Source organism: Labeo rohita, chromosome 22, assembly GCF_022985175.1.
Source record: "Labeo rohita strain BAU-BD-2019 chromosome 22, IGBB_LRoh.1.0, whole genome shotgun sequence".
Taxonomy (NCBI): Eukaryota; Metazoa; Chordata; class Actinopteri; order Cypriniformes; family Cyprinidae; genus Labeo; species Labeo rohita.
The window spans coordinates 16,500,622-16,519,849 of NC_066890.1; the positions used below are offsets into that span (position 1 = coordinate 16,500,622).

Genomic DNA, 19,228 nt, shown 5'->3' on the forward strand with positions numbered 1-19,228 from the left:
GTATGTCACATAATTTTTTACACATATGCACGATATTCATATCCTACAATAGAGCTCCTCATTCTGGACAAATTTGCCTCTAGAACCACTGCTGTCAATCAAATCATTTGTTAAATGATTGAGTAGAGTTTAAAAACCTACTTTTGCAAACCGGTCCTAGGTTTTTCACTTAATTAAAAAAAAAACACAAAAAAAACGCTGCAGTACAATTCTCTGGAGTCTCTAGGCCGATAATTATCAAAAAAATGCTAAAATTTACCCTTTGGGAAGCTATAACGGGGTCATTTAAAAAAGGGGCCTATCTAAATTTACCCAAAATTCTATAAAGCCTAAAGGAAAACTCAAAACTTCACAAAACTGGCTGAGCACATGGGACAAGTAATTTTAAACAAGCACGCAAAGTTTTAAGGGGATCAGACCCATTCAATCCTAAATGCAACCAGGGTAGGGTTAGGGCTTGGGCAGGGTTGTATATCGATTCCGATTCCGGAATCGGATACTTCTTGTAAAATTAAAATTTTGATTCCATCTATCGATTCCTCATCTATATTCCTATATATTTTTTTAACCTTTGAGGAACGGATCTAGTGATCAGCCAGGACCTTGCTTGCTAATCTAAGCACATGGCACTCCAAGGTTTGGCTACACTTGCAACCAGAAGTCGAAAAAGCAAAGTAGCCTATAATATTTGTAATAAGCTAAATATGGTGCAAAAGATGTGTCACCACCAATATGACAAAGCATTTTAATTTAACAGATTGTTAAAGATCATAAACACGATTCAAATACCAACTTGATTCTGTTCCTAAATTACAATGAGTCATCTGTTTAATTCCTCAGCCTTTCTTCCGTGCAGCATACGATCAAACCAGTGAACATTCAAATCTGCGTTTGTGCTGCCGCTGACCTAAAGAGAGCCACTGTCATGCAATTGTCAACCACACAGTTCATTATTTCTGTGGTACAAATTTCTGTTACAGAAGTACTGGGATAAAAATGCATAGTCTGATATGTATGGTAGAGATCAAAATAGAGTAAAACATCCTTTTGAAATTTAATTTGACATCACAAATAATGTTAAAGATGTCACACAACAGCAGAATCCAGTATAAAGTCCTATTTTTACCACTAAATATGGTTCTACATTTGTTCCTAAATGCAACCAGGGTTGGATTAGGGTTAGGGTTAGCCCTAATCCTAAACCAAATGCTTTTTTTTTTTTTTTTAAACAAGACATTTTACGTTTCTAAAACAAGACATTTTTACTTGAAAACTGACATTTTGTTAAATAATTAAGGCCTGTTCACACAAGGATGCTAACTATAATAATAAAGATATAGTTTTTTTGTTGTAAAATTGTAAAGGAGTAACAGGAGTAAGTCTACACCACAACTATATTGATAACGCTACACATAGCAAACAATATTGTTGGATTCATTTTCAGAATTTTTTTCCAGCTGTTGAATATTAAAAACATTGACAGCCAATCAGAATTCATCTGGCTTTAAAGTGCTTGAACATTTAAAGCGTCAAATGATAAATGGCAGTGTGCGCTTATAATAAACAAAATGTTATTGCCTGTTGACGTGGACGCTAATATAGTTTCTGTTATAGTTACCGTTCTTAGTATGAATGATTTTTTTATGCAATACATATTTAATTCACTTACACTACTTTTGTTTGTTTTATTTACAAAGTGTCATCTTGCACATTTTTATATATACATTGACACCTAGTGATGTGGAGGAAGCATCACTAAATGTGGCTGCATTCAGCGTGAACTCGGCCACACCGTACGAATAGTTTTCTTTTACATTATTTAGTGCGATATGTGGTGCTTTTTCCATTTGTGGTTCTGATAACTTACCAAGATAGAGACACAAGCTGTAGTCAACTGAAAGTTGTAGATCCAGATGCTGTTTTCCACCGGTTTATGGTCTCTGTGAGACATAGCCATTGAGAAATCTCCTTTATTGAGTGTCCTGTCTGCTCCGGGAGTCTCTGGACAACGAGGTGAGATATTCAAGAACTGGAGGTGGCGGCAGTTTCTGTCAGCGACAGCTGGCAACGGCAGTCTACATCGCCCGGAGACGTCGTCGGTGTGAGGGCCAATTTACAGACATCAAGGGCCTGAGTATGTGATGAGAGAGAAAGCACATGGTGTCGTCTCTGGAACAACAGTGTGCGCTGGGGGGCAAAGGAGAGTCAGGTCTGATGGATGACATGGGAGAGGCGAGAGAGGAGCTGGCTGTTGTCCAAGATCACGATTGTACAGGAGAAGATGCAATTAAAGAGGGCTGGATTGGAAAGTCACAGTGAATATGTAATCAATTCTGGGGTTTCTCTGATGTGCTTCCGCACACAGGTCATTACGTGCGTAGCATGATCGTCACCGCCACCATTAAAAAGACGTAATGAGATTGTTAGCAGCAATATTAATAGTCTTAACTGTCAGTATTTGGTGTCTTGTGCCAAAATCCAACAAGGTGTCTGACTGATGGTGTGTGTGTGTGTGTGTGTGTGTGTGTGTGTGTGTGTACATAGAAGCTTCCCTTCTATGTACTATTTCTAATCCTTTTAGACTCATTTAAGCCTCCACTCTAATATTTCTAATATTTCTAATCTATCTAAATCATGCTAGCAACATGCTAGTAACATGCTAATCATGCTAGCAACATGTTAGTAACATGCTAGTCATGCTGCAAACATACTAGTAACTTGCTAATCATGTTAGAAACATGCTAGTAACATGCTAGTCATGCTGCAAACATACTAGTAACTTGCTAATAATGTTAACAACATGCTAGTAACATGCTAATCATGCTAGCAACATGTTAGTAACATGCTAATCATGTTAGAAACATGTTAGTAACATGCTAATCATGCTGCAAACATACTAGTAACTTGCTAATAATGTTAACAACATGGTAGTAACATGCTAATCATTCTAGCAACATGTTAGTAACATGCTAATCATGTTAGAAACATGCTAGTAACATGCTAATCATGCTGCAAACATACTAGTAACTTGCTTATAATGTTAACAACATGCTAGTAACATGCTAATTAGGCTAACAACATGCCAGTAACTTGGTAATCATGCTAGCAACGTGCTAGTTACATGCTAATCATACTAGAAACATGCTAACAACATGCTAGTAACATGCTAATCATCTTAGCAGCATGTTAATTGTGCTAGCAACATGCTAGTAACATGCTAATCATGTCAGAAACATGGTAGCAACATGTTAATCATGCTAGCAACATACTAGTAACATGCCAATAATGCTAGCAACATGTCAATCATGTTAACAACATGTTACTAATATGCTAACCATGCTAGAAACATGTTAACAACAAGCTAGTAACATGTTAGCCATGTTAGAAACATGCTAATAACATGCTAATCATGCATGAAACATGCAATCAACATGCTAATCAGGCTAGATTAGCTAAAACATGTTAACAACATGTTAAATCATGTAAGCAATGTGTTAAATCATGCTAGCTGCTTTCATACTTTTACAACTGCTTCCAACTTTCAGGCTAGGCTTTCTCAAGCCAACTTAAAGTTTGTTCTCAAACTTTACTCATCTAGTTTCATTTACAATACTTTTTGTATTATTTTTCATATGTTTTATTTTAGTGTTTTCTAGTCAAGACGCGCTAATTTATATATATATATGTCCAAAAATCAGGCATTGATTGACGATCTGCAAAGAGAAGTGTTGCATAATAGGGTCTTGACTTAAATTAAATTATATTTAGCTGGTCATGTTATCTCAACATGGCGGACTCCATCGGGATACCTGGTTTGTAAAAATTAAGCATCTTTTATTGGGCCACTGATATGACTTGAGAATTAATGTCAACATAGATTATTTAGCTTTTTGTATAAATATGCTATGTTTAAATATTTTTACTGCAATACAGACAGAAATACCATTTACGAAAAGCATGTATTGCTTTGCAGTTTTTCCCCTTTCCTCTCTCTTTCGGAATGACACTGGGAATACGTTTAAAGGCCTTTTTCGGAGTGAAGAGCCAGAGTTCGGAGTCCTCTGGGCCCTGGAGTGTTTGAATTTAGACTCGCAATGGCACTTCATGAAAATGGCAGCTTCTAAGTCCCCTCACAAAAGAAAACATAAACGGAAAATTGCCAAACTCTGCCTGTGGAATTGCTGTTATTATAGGAGTTTTCAATAGAAATGTTCAAAGAGAATGATGCACTTGTGTCTTTGTAGCTTTATACTAAGTTCTCCCTATGAAACTTTGTACAGCTCTGGATTCTGTGTGTGGACCAGTGTTCTGTTAGTATCACTGATATGCTATTATAGATTTGTTAATATTTTAAATTGGATTTTATGTTTATATTTTCAGATAGATTTCATAGTTTCTTTTATTAGTTTATTATAGTTTGTCTATATGGCTTTAATTCATCTTTATTTATTACTTTTAATATACTTTTAGTACTTTCATTGAACTAGCTGAAATAAAATAAGACTCATCATTTTAGTTTTAGTTAGTGATAATAACCCTGTTGTAAACAACTTTAAAGTAACATGAAACAATTCATGTTACACACGTTACTTTTATAATGTGAAATATTTGTAAATTAAGGTATTGAATTCACTGAAATGTTATAAATTTAGCTTTGCATTAGCATTTTTATATTACATTAGTCATTCTTGTAGACAAAAAGTATTGTTTATGGTTTGTCTGAGATAGCTCTGGTATATGGAATTTGAAATGTTTTTACTTAACATGGTTTAATGACTTTTAGCATTTAAAAAATGTATATCAAGGAATACAAATGGGATACATGGTTTCATGTTGACTTTGAAAAACACATTTGTTATTTAATCAGATGGACTGATCGTAATAGGAGTTTTGTTTTAAGCCCTCGTTCTTTGTGCGAGCCTCAGTGTGTTGTAATGATAACAAGCAAGCGCTTCTTGTGTAGGATGTTCTGTTCTGAGGAAATGGGGACACCCTGATTCGTTCCTTTCCATTTTTTGACCTCTTTCAGCAGGCGCCAATCAGCCCACAGACATCTATTCACCATAATTACATGCTGTGTTTATCTATGTAGCACATGCTCCAGGATCGCTTCCATTTTCAGCAGCGGGTTTTGCAGAATTATACTGTAGCTTGATAATAATGAGAGTGACAGCCACTGCCTAGCATATCAGAAGCAAGAAACCGCCCAAACATCCATCTATCCATCCATCTATACGAGGCTTTATTGTTCTGGCTTGACAAGATCAAAGTAGACCTCAATTGAACTAGAATGATTAGCATACCCAACCTTTATATATTATACACACCTGTAACCACTGGGATTTTGAAGGTTGTGCAATGTTCTGATTCACTTTAGTCAACCAGCAGTGTCACAATTTATTTTTTAGGGAGGGACGTACCTTTTAAAACTTTTATTCCCTACTTAAGTAGAACCAAGCTACCTAATTAAGTCTGAATTGCCTAATAGGTATTTTGGAGATCAAACGGAATGTTTTGCGAGGAGTGGTGGATGGTGAGGCGCTCTGTTTGCGCTCATGAATGGCTGCATCGGTTTGTTTTAGAATAAAGGATTGTGGGTAGAGTTGCCTCAGGCTGGCGCCACAGTAGGTCCACATCTCTCAATTATCTCTCACACGGAGAACTAAAAATGGCCGCTTTCTTTTTGCAGCGTGCAGGCGCAGACTCAGGGGGCAAACGCGCGGGATGCGTCTTTGCATTCGAAAACAGCTTGAATGCAACAGAATCCCTGCTAACGGGAACATTCTCAGAACTTTGGCTTCAAAGAACATTCAAAAGTAACATTGCTACAATATTTGAAACATTGAATTTTCTCCTAAAGAAATATTTCACACGCACACACACAGAGAAATTGCTAACCCTAAGGTCATTCAAGATGTTAATGAGTTTGCTTTTTCCTCAGAACAGTTTTGAGAAATTTAGCATTGCAGCATCACCAATTGAGCTTTACTTGTGGATCACTGTGATAGTCTAAAGTCCAACGTATACTTAGGTTTTTAGATGTGTGTTAAAAAGTGATGCTCATGGTGTGAGATGCTGAAAAAACCTCATTGTACACATTTAATGGGTCATCTCCGAAGTCGAAAGCCCAGTGAATACTTCGTTATTCACATGTACAGTGCCTTGCGAAAGTATTCATACCCCTTAATTTTTTTTGGAACATTTAGTTATGTCGCAGCCTTATGTTAAACTGCTTTAAATACCTTTTTCCCCACATCAGTCTACACTCATAATGACAAAGCAAAAAACAGGTTTGTAACAACTTTGTACATTTATTGGAAATAAATAAAATGAAATGTTCCATTGCATAAGTATTCATACTCTTTTCTGGGACAGTTGAAATTCAGCTCAGGAATATTTATATAGCTTGTAGATGTTACTACGCTTTGAGTGGAGTTAAACTGTGGCAAATTCATTTGAATGAGTGTGATTTGGAAATGCACACACCTCTGAGAAAAAGGTCTAACAGCTGAAAATTCTTATCAGAGCAAAAACCAAGCCCTGAGGTCAAAAGAACTGCTTGTAGAGCTCAGAGAAAGTCAAGTCAAGGTACAGATCTGGGGACGTGTTCAGAAAAAATTCTGCTGCAGCTGAAGGTGCACAGAAGCATGTAGCCTCCATTATCCATAATGGAAGAAGTTTGGAACAACTAGGACTCTTCCTAGAGCTGGCCTTCTGGCCAAACTGAGCAAATGATGGAGAAGGGGCTTGGCTATACTGGTGACCAAGAAGCTGATGGTCACTCTGGTCATATATGCAGGTGGGAGAAACTTACAGAAGGATGAACATCACTGCAATACTCCACCAATCCGGTCTTTATGGCAGTGTGGCCAAACTCAATCTTCTCCTCAGTCAAGACATGAAAACCCACCTGAAATTTTCAACAAAGCAAGATTCTCTGGGTCTGATGAACCTCAATTCCAAGCATCATGTTTGGAGGAAACCAGGAACTGCTCATCACCTGCAGAATACCATCCCAACAGTAAAGTGTGGTGGTAGCAGCCTTTTTTTTTTTTTTTTTTCAGTGGCAGGGACTTAGGGACTCGTCAGAGTAGAAGGAAAGCTCAACACAGCAAAATATAGAGATAGCCTTAATGAAAACCCAGTCCAGAGCATTCAAAACCTCAGACTGGGCAGAAAGTTCACCTTCCAACAGGACAATGACCCTAAGCACACAGCAAGAGTGGCTTATAGACAACTCTGTGAATGTCCCTGAGTGGCCCAGTCACTGCAATGCAATGCAATCAAGTATTTCTGGAGAAACCTGAAAATGTCTACCAGCTGACATAGCTTGAGAGGTGAAGAGGTGAAGAGGTGAAGAGAAGAATGGCAGATAATTGCCAAATGCAGATGTGCAAAGCTTGCCGCATTGTGAAGGTGCTTCAACTAAGTACTGAGTTAAAAGTATGAAAACTTATGCAATGTTTTTTTTTTTGTGCTTTGTCATTATAGTGTATGGTGTGTGCATTGATGTGGGGGCGGGGGGGAGTAATTTAAAGCAGTTTAACATAAGGTATGAATACTTTCGCAAGGCACTGTATATTAGGGATATATAGATGTAGTTTGCATACGCTAGCTTTCGCATCAAAGCAAAGTATATTTTGGGCTTAAGATGTAGGATTTGAATAAAAGCAAATAATTTATGTTAATTGCAATGGTATTATGAAATGACATGACATGAAATGTGACATTTACAAGTTTGTGATAGTTTACAGCTTAGGTTCTTTGCTGTTTACATCAGGTCTGTTTCATTCAGCATTAACACCTGGCCTGTTTTCATCAGGGGAAAAATATGACAGAGATAATAAATTTCCAGTTCAAATAGCATATGGCCGATACAGATTAGGTGAAACCCACGCAAGTTGGAAACCAGCACTTCCAATTAGTTTAAACATCTGCCAAGATTTATGCTCCACAAAAGAGTTTGTTCTTATCATTTTGATAAGCGAATCAAATAGATTAAAATGACTTGTTTTTTAAAGAAATATTCATGACAGTGGTCAAAAATAGCATATTTTCTGATTCAGGAAATTCAGGTTTTGTTGAAGATCCAAGTTCATGTTTGTTGATATAACTCTAAAATGAATACTCTAAAAGACTCACCTTCATGCCTTCCAAGATGTCGATGAGTTTGTTTCTTCTTTGGAACAGATTCTGAGAAATGTAGCATTGCGCTTGTTCACAAATGGATCCTCTGCAGTGAATGGGTGCCATCAGAATGTACAATAAGTACAATGTACTTTGTGTACAATTTTTTTTTTTTCAGCAATTCACGCCACAAGCGTGACATCAAAAATATTTTTTTTATCCTTTACCTCCACTTGCTACCAGTGTTTTTCTGCAAGCACTATGCGCACGCAGCTGCAAATGACGTCAATGTGAATACTCAAAATTGGTCTATAATGGTAAACAACTGCTCATGATATTCACATTGATGAGACAAAAATATCACAGTTCAGTTGTGGTCGATACAAAGCAGAGATTTCATGAAAAATCAAGGATATACTTGAGACTGAGGCAATTTTCTAAAAAGCTTCTGAGCTTGGTACTGTTTTCAGTCAATGGCAACTAGGTGTAATTGTGAAGTATTGTTCAACGAGATATCTGTCACCGTAATAACAGCTTATTATTTTCTAATGGTTATTGTGACCTTCAGTGTGTCTGAAGCTCTGCCAGAATGGGGTTTTTGTCACTGCCTGAGGTCACTGATGTCTATTGATCTGAATCCCTCAAGGCTTTCGGCTGACCCTGACAAGATGATTGTCATAGCCTTTAATTTGATGCCATCAGGATGTTGAGAAAGTGCAAAACCTCTTTAACTAGCAAATCCATCTTGACACAACTCATTTTTAATCGAACCCCAGGTTTACTTTGATTTCCACTTATACCAAAGGATCTTCAGTGAATCATGAGCATCTCAATAGCAACTTTTCTGAGATGTAAAGTTGAAGGCAGCAGACCCAAAAAGTTACGTCCTACAAGCTTTTTCTCTAAGGACGTCTTCAAGATGTCTGTCAATGTCGTCCTGCAAGTAAATATCATCTAAATAACGAAATCCACTCATCACAGATTTGAATCAAGTCCCAGATGGTGTTTTTCAAGCTCACCGAAAAGATTTAATGGCATTTTTGGATGGGCTGAAATTTTCCCAAGCTAGTTTTCCTGTTCTGTCAGGCACTATTAGAGTCACCCGTTCCTTTCTTACAGGACTAGGGCCATTTATGATTAAGCTGTCTCAAAAATACACATATTTGAGTTAGCCACGCTTGATGGGACAGAAGAGCCTACTAAGCCAGCAGTAGTATGTTTAATAAAAGCCGTTATAGTGGGAAAACAGACTATAAGAGCGTCCCAGAGGAACCAGGATTGGCATCTAAGTGTGGGTGTCAGATCTGGACGACGGCAGAGCTAATTGGAGAGAAATTGCTAAGAATATTGCATGAACTCCATTGATGTCCCATGAGATCCTCCACCGGTGGATTGGGAAATAGCAGGTCTTAATAGAACTGTCACGGCTTTTCCTCGCAGTTTAAGGTGAGCCGAAAGTCTGACCACTGTCGTTATTAAAACATTTTTAAGTAAAGGTGCGCTTAGCCCTCGGTCAGCTCGGTTGATTTTATGTGTGTGGAATAAATTGTCCATCAGTACATAATGAATTATCTTGACTCTGTGACATTTCTGAAGAGAAGAGACATTTAGTCAAAAATTTCCTAGAGATTTGTCACAACAGTGACTCTATTAATCTATGTCTGTTAACGCTGATGCTAATCTATGTGCTAATGTATTCCTAAATGTTGACAAATTTCACTTTTAGAAGATGACTTTTCTGGGGGAAAAAAAAAGCTAAATTAAAGCTGCAAGCTGTGTTGAAAGGACCCTCGCACCTGGGCTCACCACCACCCGGTGGCTTTAGGAAAACAGTGAGCGGTGACCAATATGCATTTAAAGTGGTAAATATAAGAAGAATATGTCAAAGTCATTTATATGTGCAAAAGCTTCCTGCTGCCAGCTGATGGCACTTTGACTATAGCTGGATATTGACATGTGGATGTCTTCAAGCCAGGACTGTGATCAAACATATGAAGTTTGACGCAGATTGAACATGGTATGTTTGAGTTAGTGTAAAACATGACATATCTTGTTGCCAACAGGTGGTGCTATGATTATAATGGAATATTGGCCTTCAGATGTGTTCAGGCCAGGACTATAGAACATGTAAAGTTTGGGGCAGATCGGACATTGTATGCCTGAATTATAACAACTTCCTGTTTCATGGCGAAACATCGCAGTTGACACTCCCTTCAACGAAAACTCAAGATCTTCACAATTTAATGTCACAAAGGGCTTTAGATTAGACTGACCGAATTTGGTGTTGATCTGTTTAAATCTTTAGGAGGAGTTTGTTTAAATACAATACCTGAAAATGGCAAAAATAGCACAAAACTTGCTGAGAAAATTCAAAATAACAAACTTCCTGTTGGGTTTCATATTTCGTACTAAGAGAGTTTCTTGTAGGTATTAGTGTGTTACATGTGTCTACCGAATTTTGTGAAATGTAGCTCGAGAGGCACTTCGTTGAAATTTTATAGGTGGCGCTATCGAGCCATTTTGACACATCTGCTTCTGAAACCCATATCAGATGTACATTTTGACCACTTTTGACACGTGTGCAATGTTTTATGAGTTTTTGAGCATGTTTAGGCCCTCAAAAATGCGATTCATTATGGAGAATAAGAAGAAGAATCTGAACAATTTCAAAAGGGTCTTCCTTTTGCATGGTGATACATCACACTTTTTCAGGCCACCACAGACACGCTCTTTAAAGAAAGCTCAAGATCTTTGCAATTTAACATTGCAAAGGCCTTTAGATTACACTGACCAAATATAATGCTAACGTCATTAAATCTCTCAGAGGGATTTGTTAGTGCAAAAATCATGTCACTTCTTGTTGCCAGCAGGTGGTGCTATAACTATAACTGAATATGGGCATGGGCACAGGCATGTGTTCAGGACAAGACTCTTATCAAACATGTGAATTTTGGTGCAGATCGGACACTGTATGACTAAATTATAACAACTTCTTGTTTCATAGCGAAACATCGTAGTTTGTCAGGCTGCCACGGAAACGCCCTTCAACGAAAACTCAAGATCTTCACGATTTAACATCACAAGGGGTTTTAGATTACACTGATCAAATTTGGTGTTGATCTGTTTAAATCTCTAGGAGGAGTTTGTTTAAATACAACACCTGAAAAATGGCAAAAACAGCACAAAACTTGCTGAGAAAATTCAAATTAACTGACATCCTGTTGGGCTTCGGACTTTATACCAAGGGACTTTTTTGTAGGTATTGGTGTGTTACATGTGTCTACCGAATTTCGTACATGTACGTGAAATGTAGCTCAAGGGGCACTTCATTGAAATTTTACAGGTGGCGCTATCGAGCCATTTTGACATAACCACACTGTAAAAAATAAAAAACACAATTTGTTGAGTCAGCTTAAAATAATTTGTTACCCTGCTGCCTTAACATTTTAAGTTCAGTCAACTAAAATAAGTTTATTCAACTTGAAATGTTAAGTTGTACTAAATAACAACTTAGATATTTGTGTTTGCTAAACTTAACAGATGGGTAAGTAACCCAGCTGCCTTAAAATTTTAAGTCACTTAGTATAATTTAACATTTCAAGTTGAATAAACTTATTTTAGTTGACTGAACTAAAAATTTTAAGGCAGCCAGGTTACAAATTATTTTAAGTTGACTCAACAAATTGTTTTTTACAGTGCACTTCTGAAGCCCATATCAGATGTAAATTTGTTCCACTTTTGGCACGTGTGCAGTTTCATGAGTTTCCGAGCATGTTTAGGCCCTCAAAAATGCGATTCATTTTGGAGAAGAAGATGATTCTGAGCAATTTCAATCTGTACTCGGGCCCTAAATATTGACGACTCTTTGTGCGCTAGACAATTTTTTGTCCAGCCAAATGTGAATGTGACTAGCATTTAGCAAACTGTGATTAACGGTTTAACCAGCTTCCTGTTTCAGTCGAAAATGTGTCAACACTTAAAGACTTAAACTGCAAAACTGTAGCTTCCATGCTACAAGCTAAGTTACTCACAAACGTAGCTACAGCATGCTTGTTTAAAAGAGTAAATACCAATTTAACTGTTTTTAAACCTAAAAATACTTCTTTCTTTATTTATTTTTACCCCCAACACTGCTTGTGAGCAAACACTACCAATAAATCTCTTTAAACTGCTAACTTGAAGATAGCGAAACTGTGACAACATCAGAGACCAAAGTAAGATAAGCATCTTAAATTTCAGGCATTTCTCTTCACGGCGACCAAAACCTGCCAAGATTTGTCGAATGAAAGATTGTTCCTCAAGTGTGCGATAGCTTCAAATGTTTGTTTTGTTGCTTCACCTCACATATTTCTTCAAAAGCTTCCAAAGTTGACTCCATTTTTGTGTGTTTACGTGCTCCTACGAGAGCATTTAGGTGTGCATCTCGCTACAAAGTCTTCGCTCTGCTTTGACTTCTTGTTTTGTTTCTTCCTTCCAGGGCAAGAGCGAATAGGAACAGACTCCAAATATGAGCAGGAAGGGAAGGTGCAGTTTGTGATAGATGCGGTGTACGCCATTGCTCACGCTTTGCATAACATGCAGAAGGAGCTTTGTCCTGACCAGTCGGGTGTTTGTGGAGAAATGGAGCACGCTGGTGGCAAGAAGCTCCTCAAGTACATCCGATCAGTCAGCTTCAACGGTGAGTTCACCAAAGCTCACAACATTAGATAAATGGCATACTGAGTCAATAACAACTTACTAATATTACTTTTGCTACACTTCATTTTAAGGTGATGTTATTACAGTGTAATTACATAAGTACTAAGTAATAGTCATTAACTACAAGTACTTACTATCGGGTTAAGATTTGGTTTAGGGTTAGATGCTTGCAATTATGCAAAATATATTGTTATTACTATAGTAAGTGCATGTAACATCTAACTGTGTAACATTAAAATAAAGTGTCACTATTGCTTAATTCAAAAATGTGGAATGTATGTATTCTGTGTTAACATTACTACTTTTTAGCGTATTTTAATTTGTGACCATTTTGCTCACACGCATTGATTTTCGAAAGACGTTTGTTCACCAAATGTCATGCAGTGCATTTCTTCTGAATGGGTGCATAGAAGGAGACACTTGTAGACATTCATGTTAAAATATTAATAATTATAAGTTTTTATTAATTATAGTTATAGTATATATTTTTTAAATTATTATTATTAATCCACAAAATGTAAAGTGGTGTGACAGTGGGGGGAAAAAAAATCAAACAAACAAACAAACAAAAAAATAGAAGACACTTGTAGACATTCATGTTAAAAAAATATATATATATATATATATATATATATATATATATAATGTCATGTGGTGCGACTCCCTAAAAAGTAATGATATATATGTACTAATTTACTTTTTACCTTGAAAAATATAATTGAATTTAATAATTTATTTTATGTACATAATACTTTATAATCATTTATAATTTAAAAATATTTATTAAAATACGTACCAACATGTTTTCAAGGTCTAATGAATATATAATTTCTTCATAATCCTTTATAAAATGTACTATCAAAGCTATTTATTAATATCTTGAATTGTTTTCATTTGTGCACTTTTCATTTTCAGTGTAGTTATAGTTAAAATTTTGGTAAATGTGTTTGTGCCATTATTTATTTATTTATTTATTTTTTTTAATCTGTAGTTTTTATTAATTATTATTTTATTTTATTTTATTACTTTGTAAGTTTTTTTTTAAACATATTCTATTTACATTTTATTTAATGTTTACGTTATTTAAAGCAAAGATCATGTTTATTCATGCTTTATCAAAACCATATGAAACCAACATAAATTTAAACATCATATTTCTAAGAACTTGACATTTATTTATTTATTTATTTATTTATTTATATACTGTATATATTGATTGATTGATTGATTTAATGTATACTTTGGAAATATGATTTTCCAACTACACCAGGGGAGGAAAATAATAATAAAGTAAAATATTGTTAAAACAATTTTCACTCAGAAATTGCTAGTACATTTAATTATGAATGTAAACAAATAATTACTAAGAAATAGCAAATAACACATTAAATTGCAAATACAATTTTGAAGTAGAAACAAAAACTAAAATAGTATTTTTTTTCTTCATATATTTAAATTATACTTAAATTATCATTTTTACAGTGTACATTGACAGACTTTACAGTCTGGTTTGGACAACACTGAGCAGATGTTTTCTGTGCCAGTGGACACACACACACCACACATTCTTCTTTGAAGCAGCCTTTGTTGCTGCTTCTTGCATGGGACTCCAACTTTCTGAATACTTTATATCTCACATATCCCAAACCTGCCTTTGTGTTGGACCTTTGAAAGAGGAAACTTCCAAGAAGAAAGGAAATCTCTCATTAATGCATCATAATGAAGAGAAACTTTTGTAGTCCTGCACCAGGGCACTGTTAGATCAAAGTGCAACCGCACCTTTGATGTCTGTGCAATGATGAGAAAATACTATTTGGGGTAAATATACGATCTAACTTAAGGCCTGGTGAACGATACTCCAAACAGACTCGACAAAATACTTGCTTTTAATTACTAGAATACAGAGACGGATGGCTAAATGCTAATGAAGAAATCGGCAAGGATTTTATGCCACCAACGCTAAAGAAAAACGCTGAAATGTACAATTGTACAAAATTGACTTGCATTTAAGTTTTCGTGAAGATATCTAATATTAAAACTCTGCACAGAAATGCCAAATAACATTATCTTTTGTTGATGACAACAAGCTTTTGATCAAATGTTTACTATCGTTGGAAAGTCTTTTATGACGAGCACCCAATTCATTCTATGGAGTAAAATCACAAAAGAACAAGAAAACATCTTGAAATAATATTGCTTCAGCTGTCGCTAATTTGTTTTTTGTAGTGTTATTATCAAGTAAACAGCCACTTTTGAACATCATACACCAGCTTATGGAAATACATCAAAGCTAGTCAATAACAAGAAGAAATAAACTGGGTTTTGCTGTGCTTTAAGACTTTAACAAAGAAAAACAAGCTATTATTTGTGTTTTTCATCATCTGTATTAAATAATATGCGATACTAATGTGATAATTAATATGAGATAATTATTAATATATTAGTTGATAGATAATATAGAATTGTAAATTCATGTTAAGCATTTGGACCTTTGGTTCCCGTCCCGTGATATTGTTTACTGTAGCACACTAATACTTGTAAGCTATTTATAATTCATGAGCATTGCATTCACAATAAGAAAGCCTTCCCTCTGGCATGCATATATAATTCATAAACATATTCAGAATGTATATGCACGCATGATGTACTTTATTTTGAAATGCAATGGTCAACTGTTGACTTGACAGTTAGAACATTTATATATGCTTGGTATGCATATACGTTTTTGATTAATCATTTTTAGGTTCATGAAATATTGAATTCATGGATGGATATTATTGTGTGTAGCATATACAATATTAAATGAACATTTTAAAGGCCAATATTTTGTCTAGATTTCTTTTATTAAAGTAATATTCCGGTTTGGGTTTTTGAAACTCTCTATGAGTTAAAATTGTACAAAAACGGTAGATGTTTCTCGCAATTTCTGAGTGAAAAATACTGAAATAGTGATATAATTCAAACAATAAGAGCTATTTAAGCATATAAAACTAACAAAATTCTTATTGTAATGAAGAAAATAGTGTTGAAAGTATTCAATTCTTGAAGCGTATTAAATAGTTTGGAATTATAATTAAGCAGGCTGATACAGTGATAAAATTACATTACATTACATTAAAGTAGATATTGCTGGAGGTGCATGTCATATAGCTAACCTGTTTATCTAGTACTGCACTTATTAATGAAATGGTGCAGTTCTACTTTTTTCCTGATGGTTATTTATGCATGTTAACTCTTGTGATGAAAGGATGTGTCACAGACACAGGGAAAGATGAGAATTTAAGGGGGGAAAAGGAGAGAACATACTGCTTGAAGTTGGGCGACTGACGTTTCTGCCGTTTTTTCAAAGGGTTCAAAAACTGTTTCCTCCAGCGAGAACATAAAAAGATTCAAAGGCTCCTTGCATACTAATAATTAATATACTTAAGAAGGTCTCATCTAAATCTAATATCTACAGTGCAATTACTGTATAATTTTGAGATTGGAAGTCTCTGAGTGTCTTAGAAGTTTAACGGGTGAGTTCACTGCTGTGATGTGACGTAACTGGGACATTTTGCTACTGGGTTTTTAAAGACATGTATGAGGTGAAAAATACGAAAGTTCATTTCCATCACACAATAAATAAATGCATGAATAACGGTGACTTTTTATGTCACAATTCTGACTTTTTTCTTGCAATATACGCTGTGAGATATAAACTCAGAATTCCAAGATGTAGACTTGAAATTCCAAGAAAAAGTCAGAATTGTGAGATGTAAACTCTGAATTCTGAGAAGAAAAAGAAAAAAGAAAAAAAAAAGAGTCAGAATTCTGAGATGTCAACTTGGAATTCAGAGAGGAAAAGTCAAAATTGCAAGATGTAAACTTGGAATTCAGAGGAAAAAAGTCAGAATTTCCAGTTGTAACATGGAATTCTGAGAAAAAGAAAAAAAAAAGAGTTAGAATTCCAATATGTAAACCTGAATTCAGAGAAACAAAGTCAGAATTGTGAGATGTAAAATCTAAATTCTAAAAAGAAAAACAAACAAACAAAAAAAGAGTCAGAATTCTGAGACGTAAACTTGGAATTCTAAGAAAAAGTCAAAATTGTGAGATGTAAATTTTGGATATCTGAGGGGGGGAAAAAAAGTCAGAATTCTGAGATGTCAACTTGGAATTCAGAGAAAAAAGTCAAAATAGCAATATGTAAATTTGGAATTATAAGAAGAAATTAAAAAGGAATCAGAATTCCGAGATGTACATTTGGAATTCTCAGAAGAAAAAAAAGTCAGAATTTCAAGATGTAAACTTGGAATTCCAAGAAAAAGTCAGAATTGTGACATGCAAATTTGGAATTCTGAGAAAAAAAGAGAGTCATAATTTTAAGATGTAAACTCGGAATTCTGAGAAGAAAAAAAAGCCAGAATTTCCAGCTGTAACTTGGAATTCTGAGGAAAAAGTCAGAATTTGCGAGATGTAAATTTGGAATTCTAATAAGAAATAATAAAGGAATCAAAATTCCGAGATGTAAACTTGGAATTAAGAGGAAAAAAGTCAGAATTGTGAGATGTAAACTTGGAATTCTGAGAAGAAAGAAAAAAAGAAGTCAGAATTTCGAGATGTAAACTTAGAATTCAAAGAAAAAGTCAGAATTGTGACATGCAAATTCTGAATTCTGAGAGAAAAAAGTCAGAATTCTGAGATGTAAACTTCAAAATTTAGATGTAAACTTGAAATTTAGAGGGGAAAAAAGTCAGAATTGTGAGATTGTGAGTAATTCTGAGAAGAAAAAAAGAGTCAGAATTTCAATAGGTAAACTGGTAATTCTGAGAAAAAGTCAGAACTGTGTCATGTAAACTTGGAATTCTGAGAAAAAAACATCAGAATTGTGAGATGTCAACTTGGCATTCAGAAGAAAAAAAGCAGAATTGTGACATGCAAATTCAGAATTCTGAGAAAAAAGTTGTGAGAATCAAATTTGCAAGATGTAAATGTGGAATTCAGAGAAAAAAGTAAATTGTGAGATGTAAACTTGTAATTCAGAGGAGAAATAAAAACATTAAAATTACAATATGTAAACTGAATTCAGAGGAAAAAAGAAAATTACAAGATGTAAACTTGGAAAATCTGAGGAAAAAAACATCAAAATGCGAGATGTGAAATTATGAGGGAATAAATCAAAACTGAGTTTATATCTCGCAATTCTGACTTTCTGAATTGCGTGTTGGAAACAGGCTTCCATAGAAAATTGAAAGAAACATGATTAAATTCAACACCTTGTACATAAACGCATTTATAGAAACTTTTTAATGCGTTACCGCTGAAGTTTTCAGCAGACGCAGCGCGGCATCTCGGTAGAGTTTTGTTAATTCAGTGTGAAGTGGAAGGCTGTTATTTGTAATATTCAGCAGGTTTTTGAGGCCCTCATCTGCTCTTTAAGTGTTGCTAGCGTGCCATTGTTCTTTATCTCTGCGGGTCTCCTGTAGTTTTTGGTGTCTTCATTCTCCCCAAAGTATATTAGTAGAACAAGACATTTCTTCCTTCTTCCCATGATGCCCTCTTAACAAAACACAGACAAACAAATAAACCTGAACAGGCAGTGGGTGACGCCGAAGTGACTGAATAATAAAGGGACTAAAATACACTCAAGTGGGTTTTTGTTCACCCATGCTGCTCAATGCGATACAATAGTCGATCTTTCGTATTTTTGCTGAATCTAGCCTTAATTACTTTCACTGCTACTTTTTTCATGCCTGAGGTAGTTTTAAAAGAAACTTCTTTGGATTACATTCGGAATGACTGGTTGTGTAGATAGGTTGGAGGATTTTATGGGTAACTGATGTTCAATTTTATGTACGGATGTGCAATTCAAACTTTGACAAAAATGTATAGTGTTTGTGTATTCAAGTTATTTCGATGCATAAAGTTAAAAGTGTCAGGATGACTCAACTGATCCATTATATTGAAAATAGAAATTAAAATGATAAAATTCTTGAACTTAAACAGTTTTGCATATTATTATTATTATTATTATTATTATTAGTCAGTAAAAATTTGAGGCTATTATTCATTCATTCATTCATTCATTCATTCATTCATACAGTAAATTTATATTATGTTTTATTCAATAAAAAACAATAATTCAATAAAAAACAAGCATTTTTTTTACACGTTCACATTTATTTGTCATGTCTATTTTTATACTTTTTCAAATGTGAAGTAATATGTAATAGTAATATTTAAGCACATTATTATTATTATTAAATAAATAAATAAATAAATAAATAAATAAGGTTAAATATGAATAAAATAAAATAAAATGCCACAATGAACTGCTGTCATTCCAGTCACACACTAGGGCCATGATTACAAAACAAATCTTGATGAATATCAGTTTTCACTCTGTCTGTCACTCCATCTGTAT

General features: G+C 34.9%; 1 protein-coding gene across 2 annotated transcripts in view; it reads left to right on the top strand.

The window, feature by feature from the left end:
• LOC127153510 (metabotropic glutamate receptor 7) overlaps positions 1 to 19,228 on the top strand; it is a 252,815-nt gene that overhangs the window by 142,128 nt on the left and 91,459 nt on the right. For both annotated transcript variants that reach the window (XM_051094594.1, XM_051094593.1), the window contains exon 6: positions 12,605 to 12,805. In XM_051094594.1, coding sequence (XP_050950551.1) covers positions 12,605 to 12,805 — 201 coding nt within the window. The remainder of the gene's footprint in view (positions 1 to 12,604; positions 12,806 to 19,228) is intronic.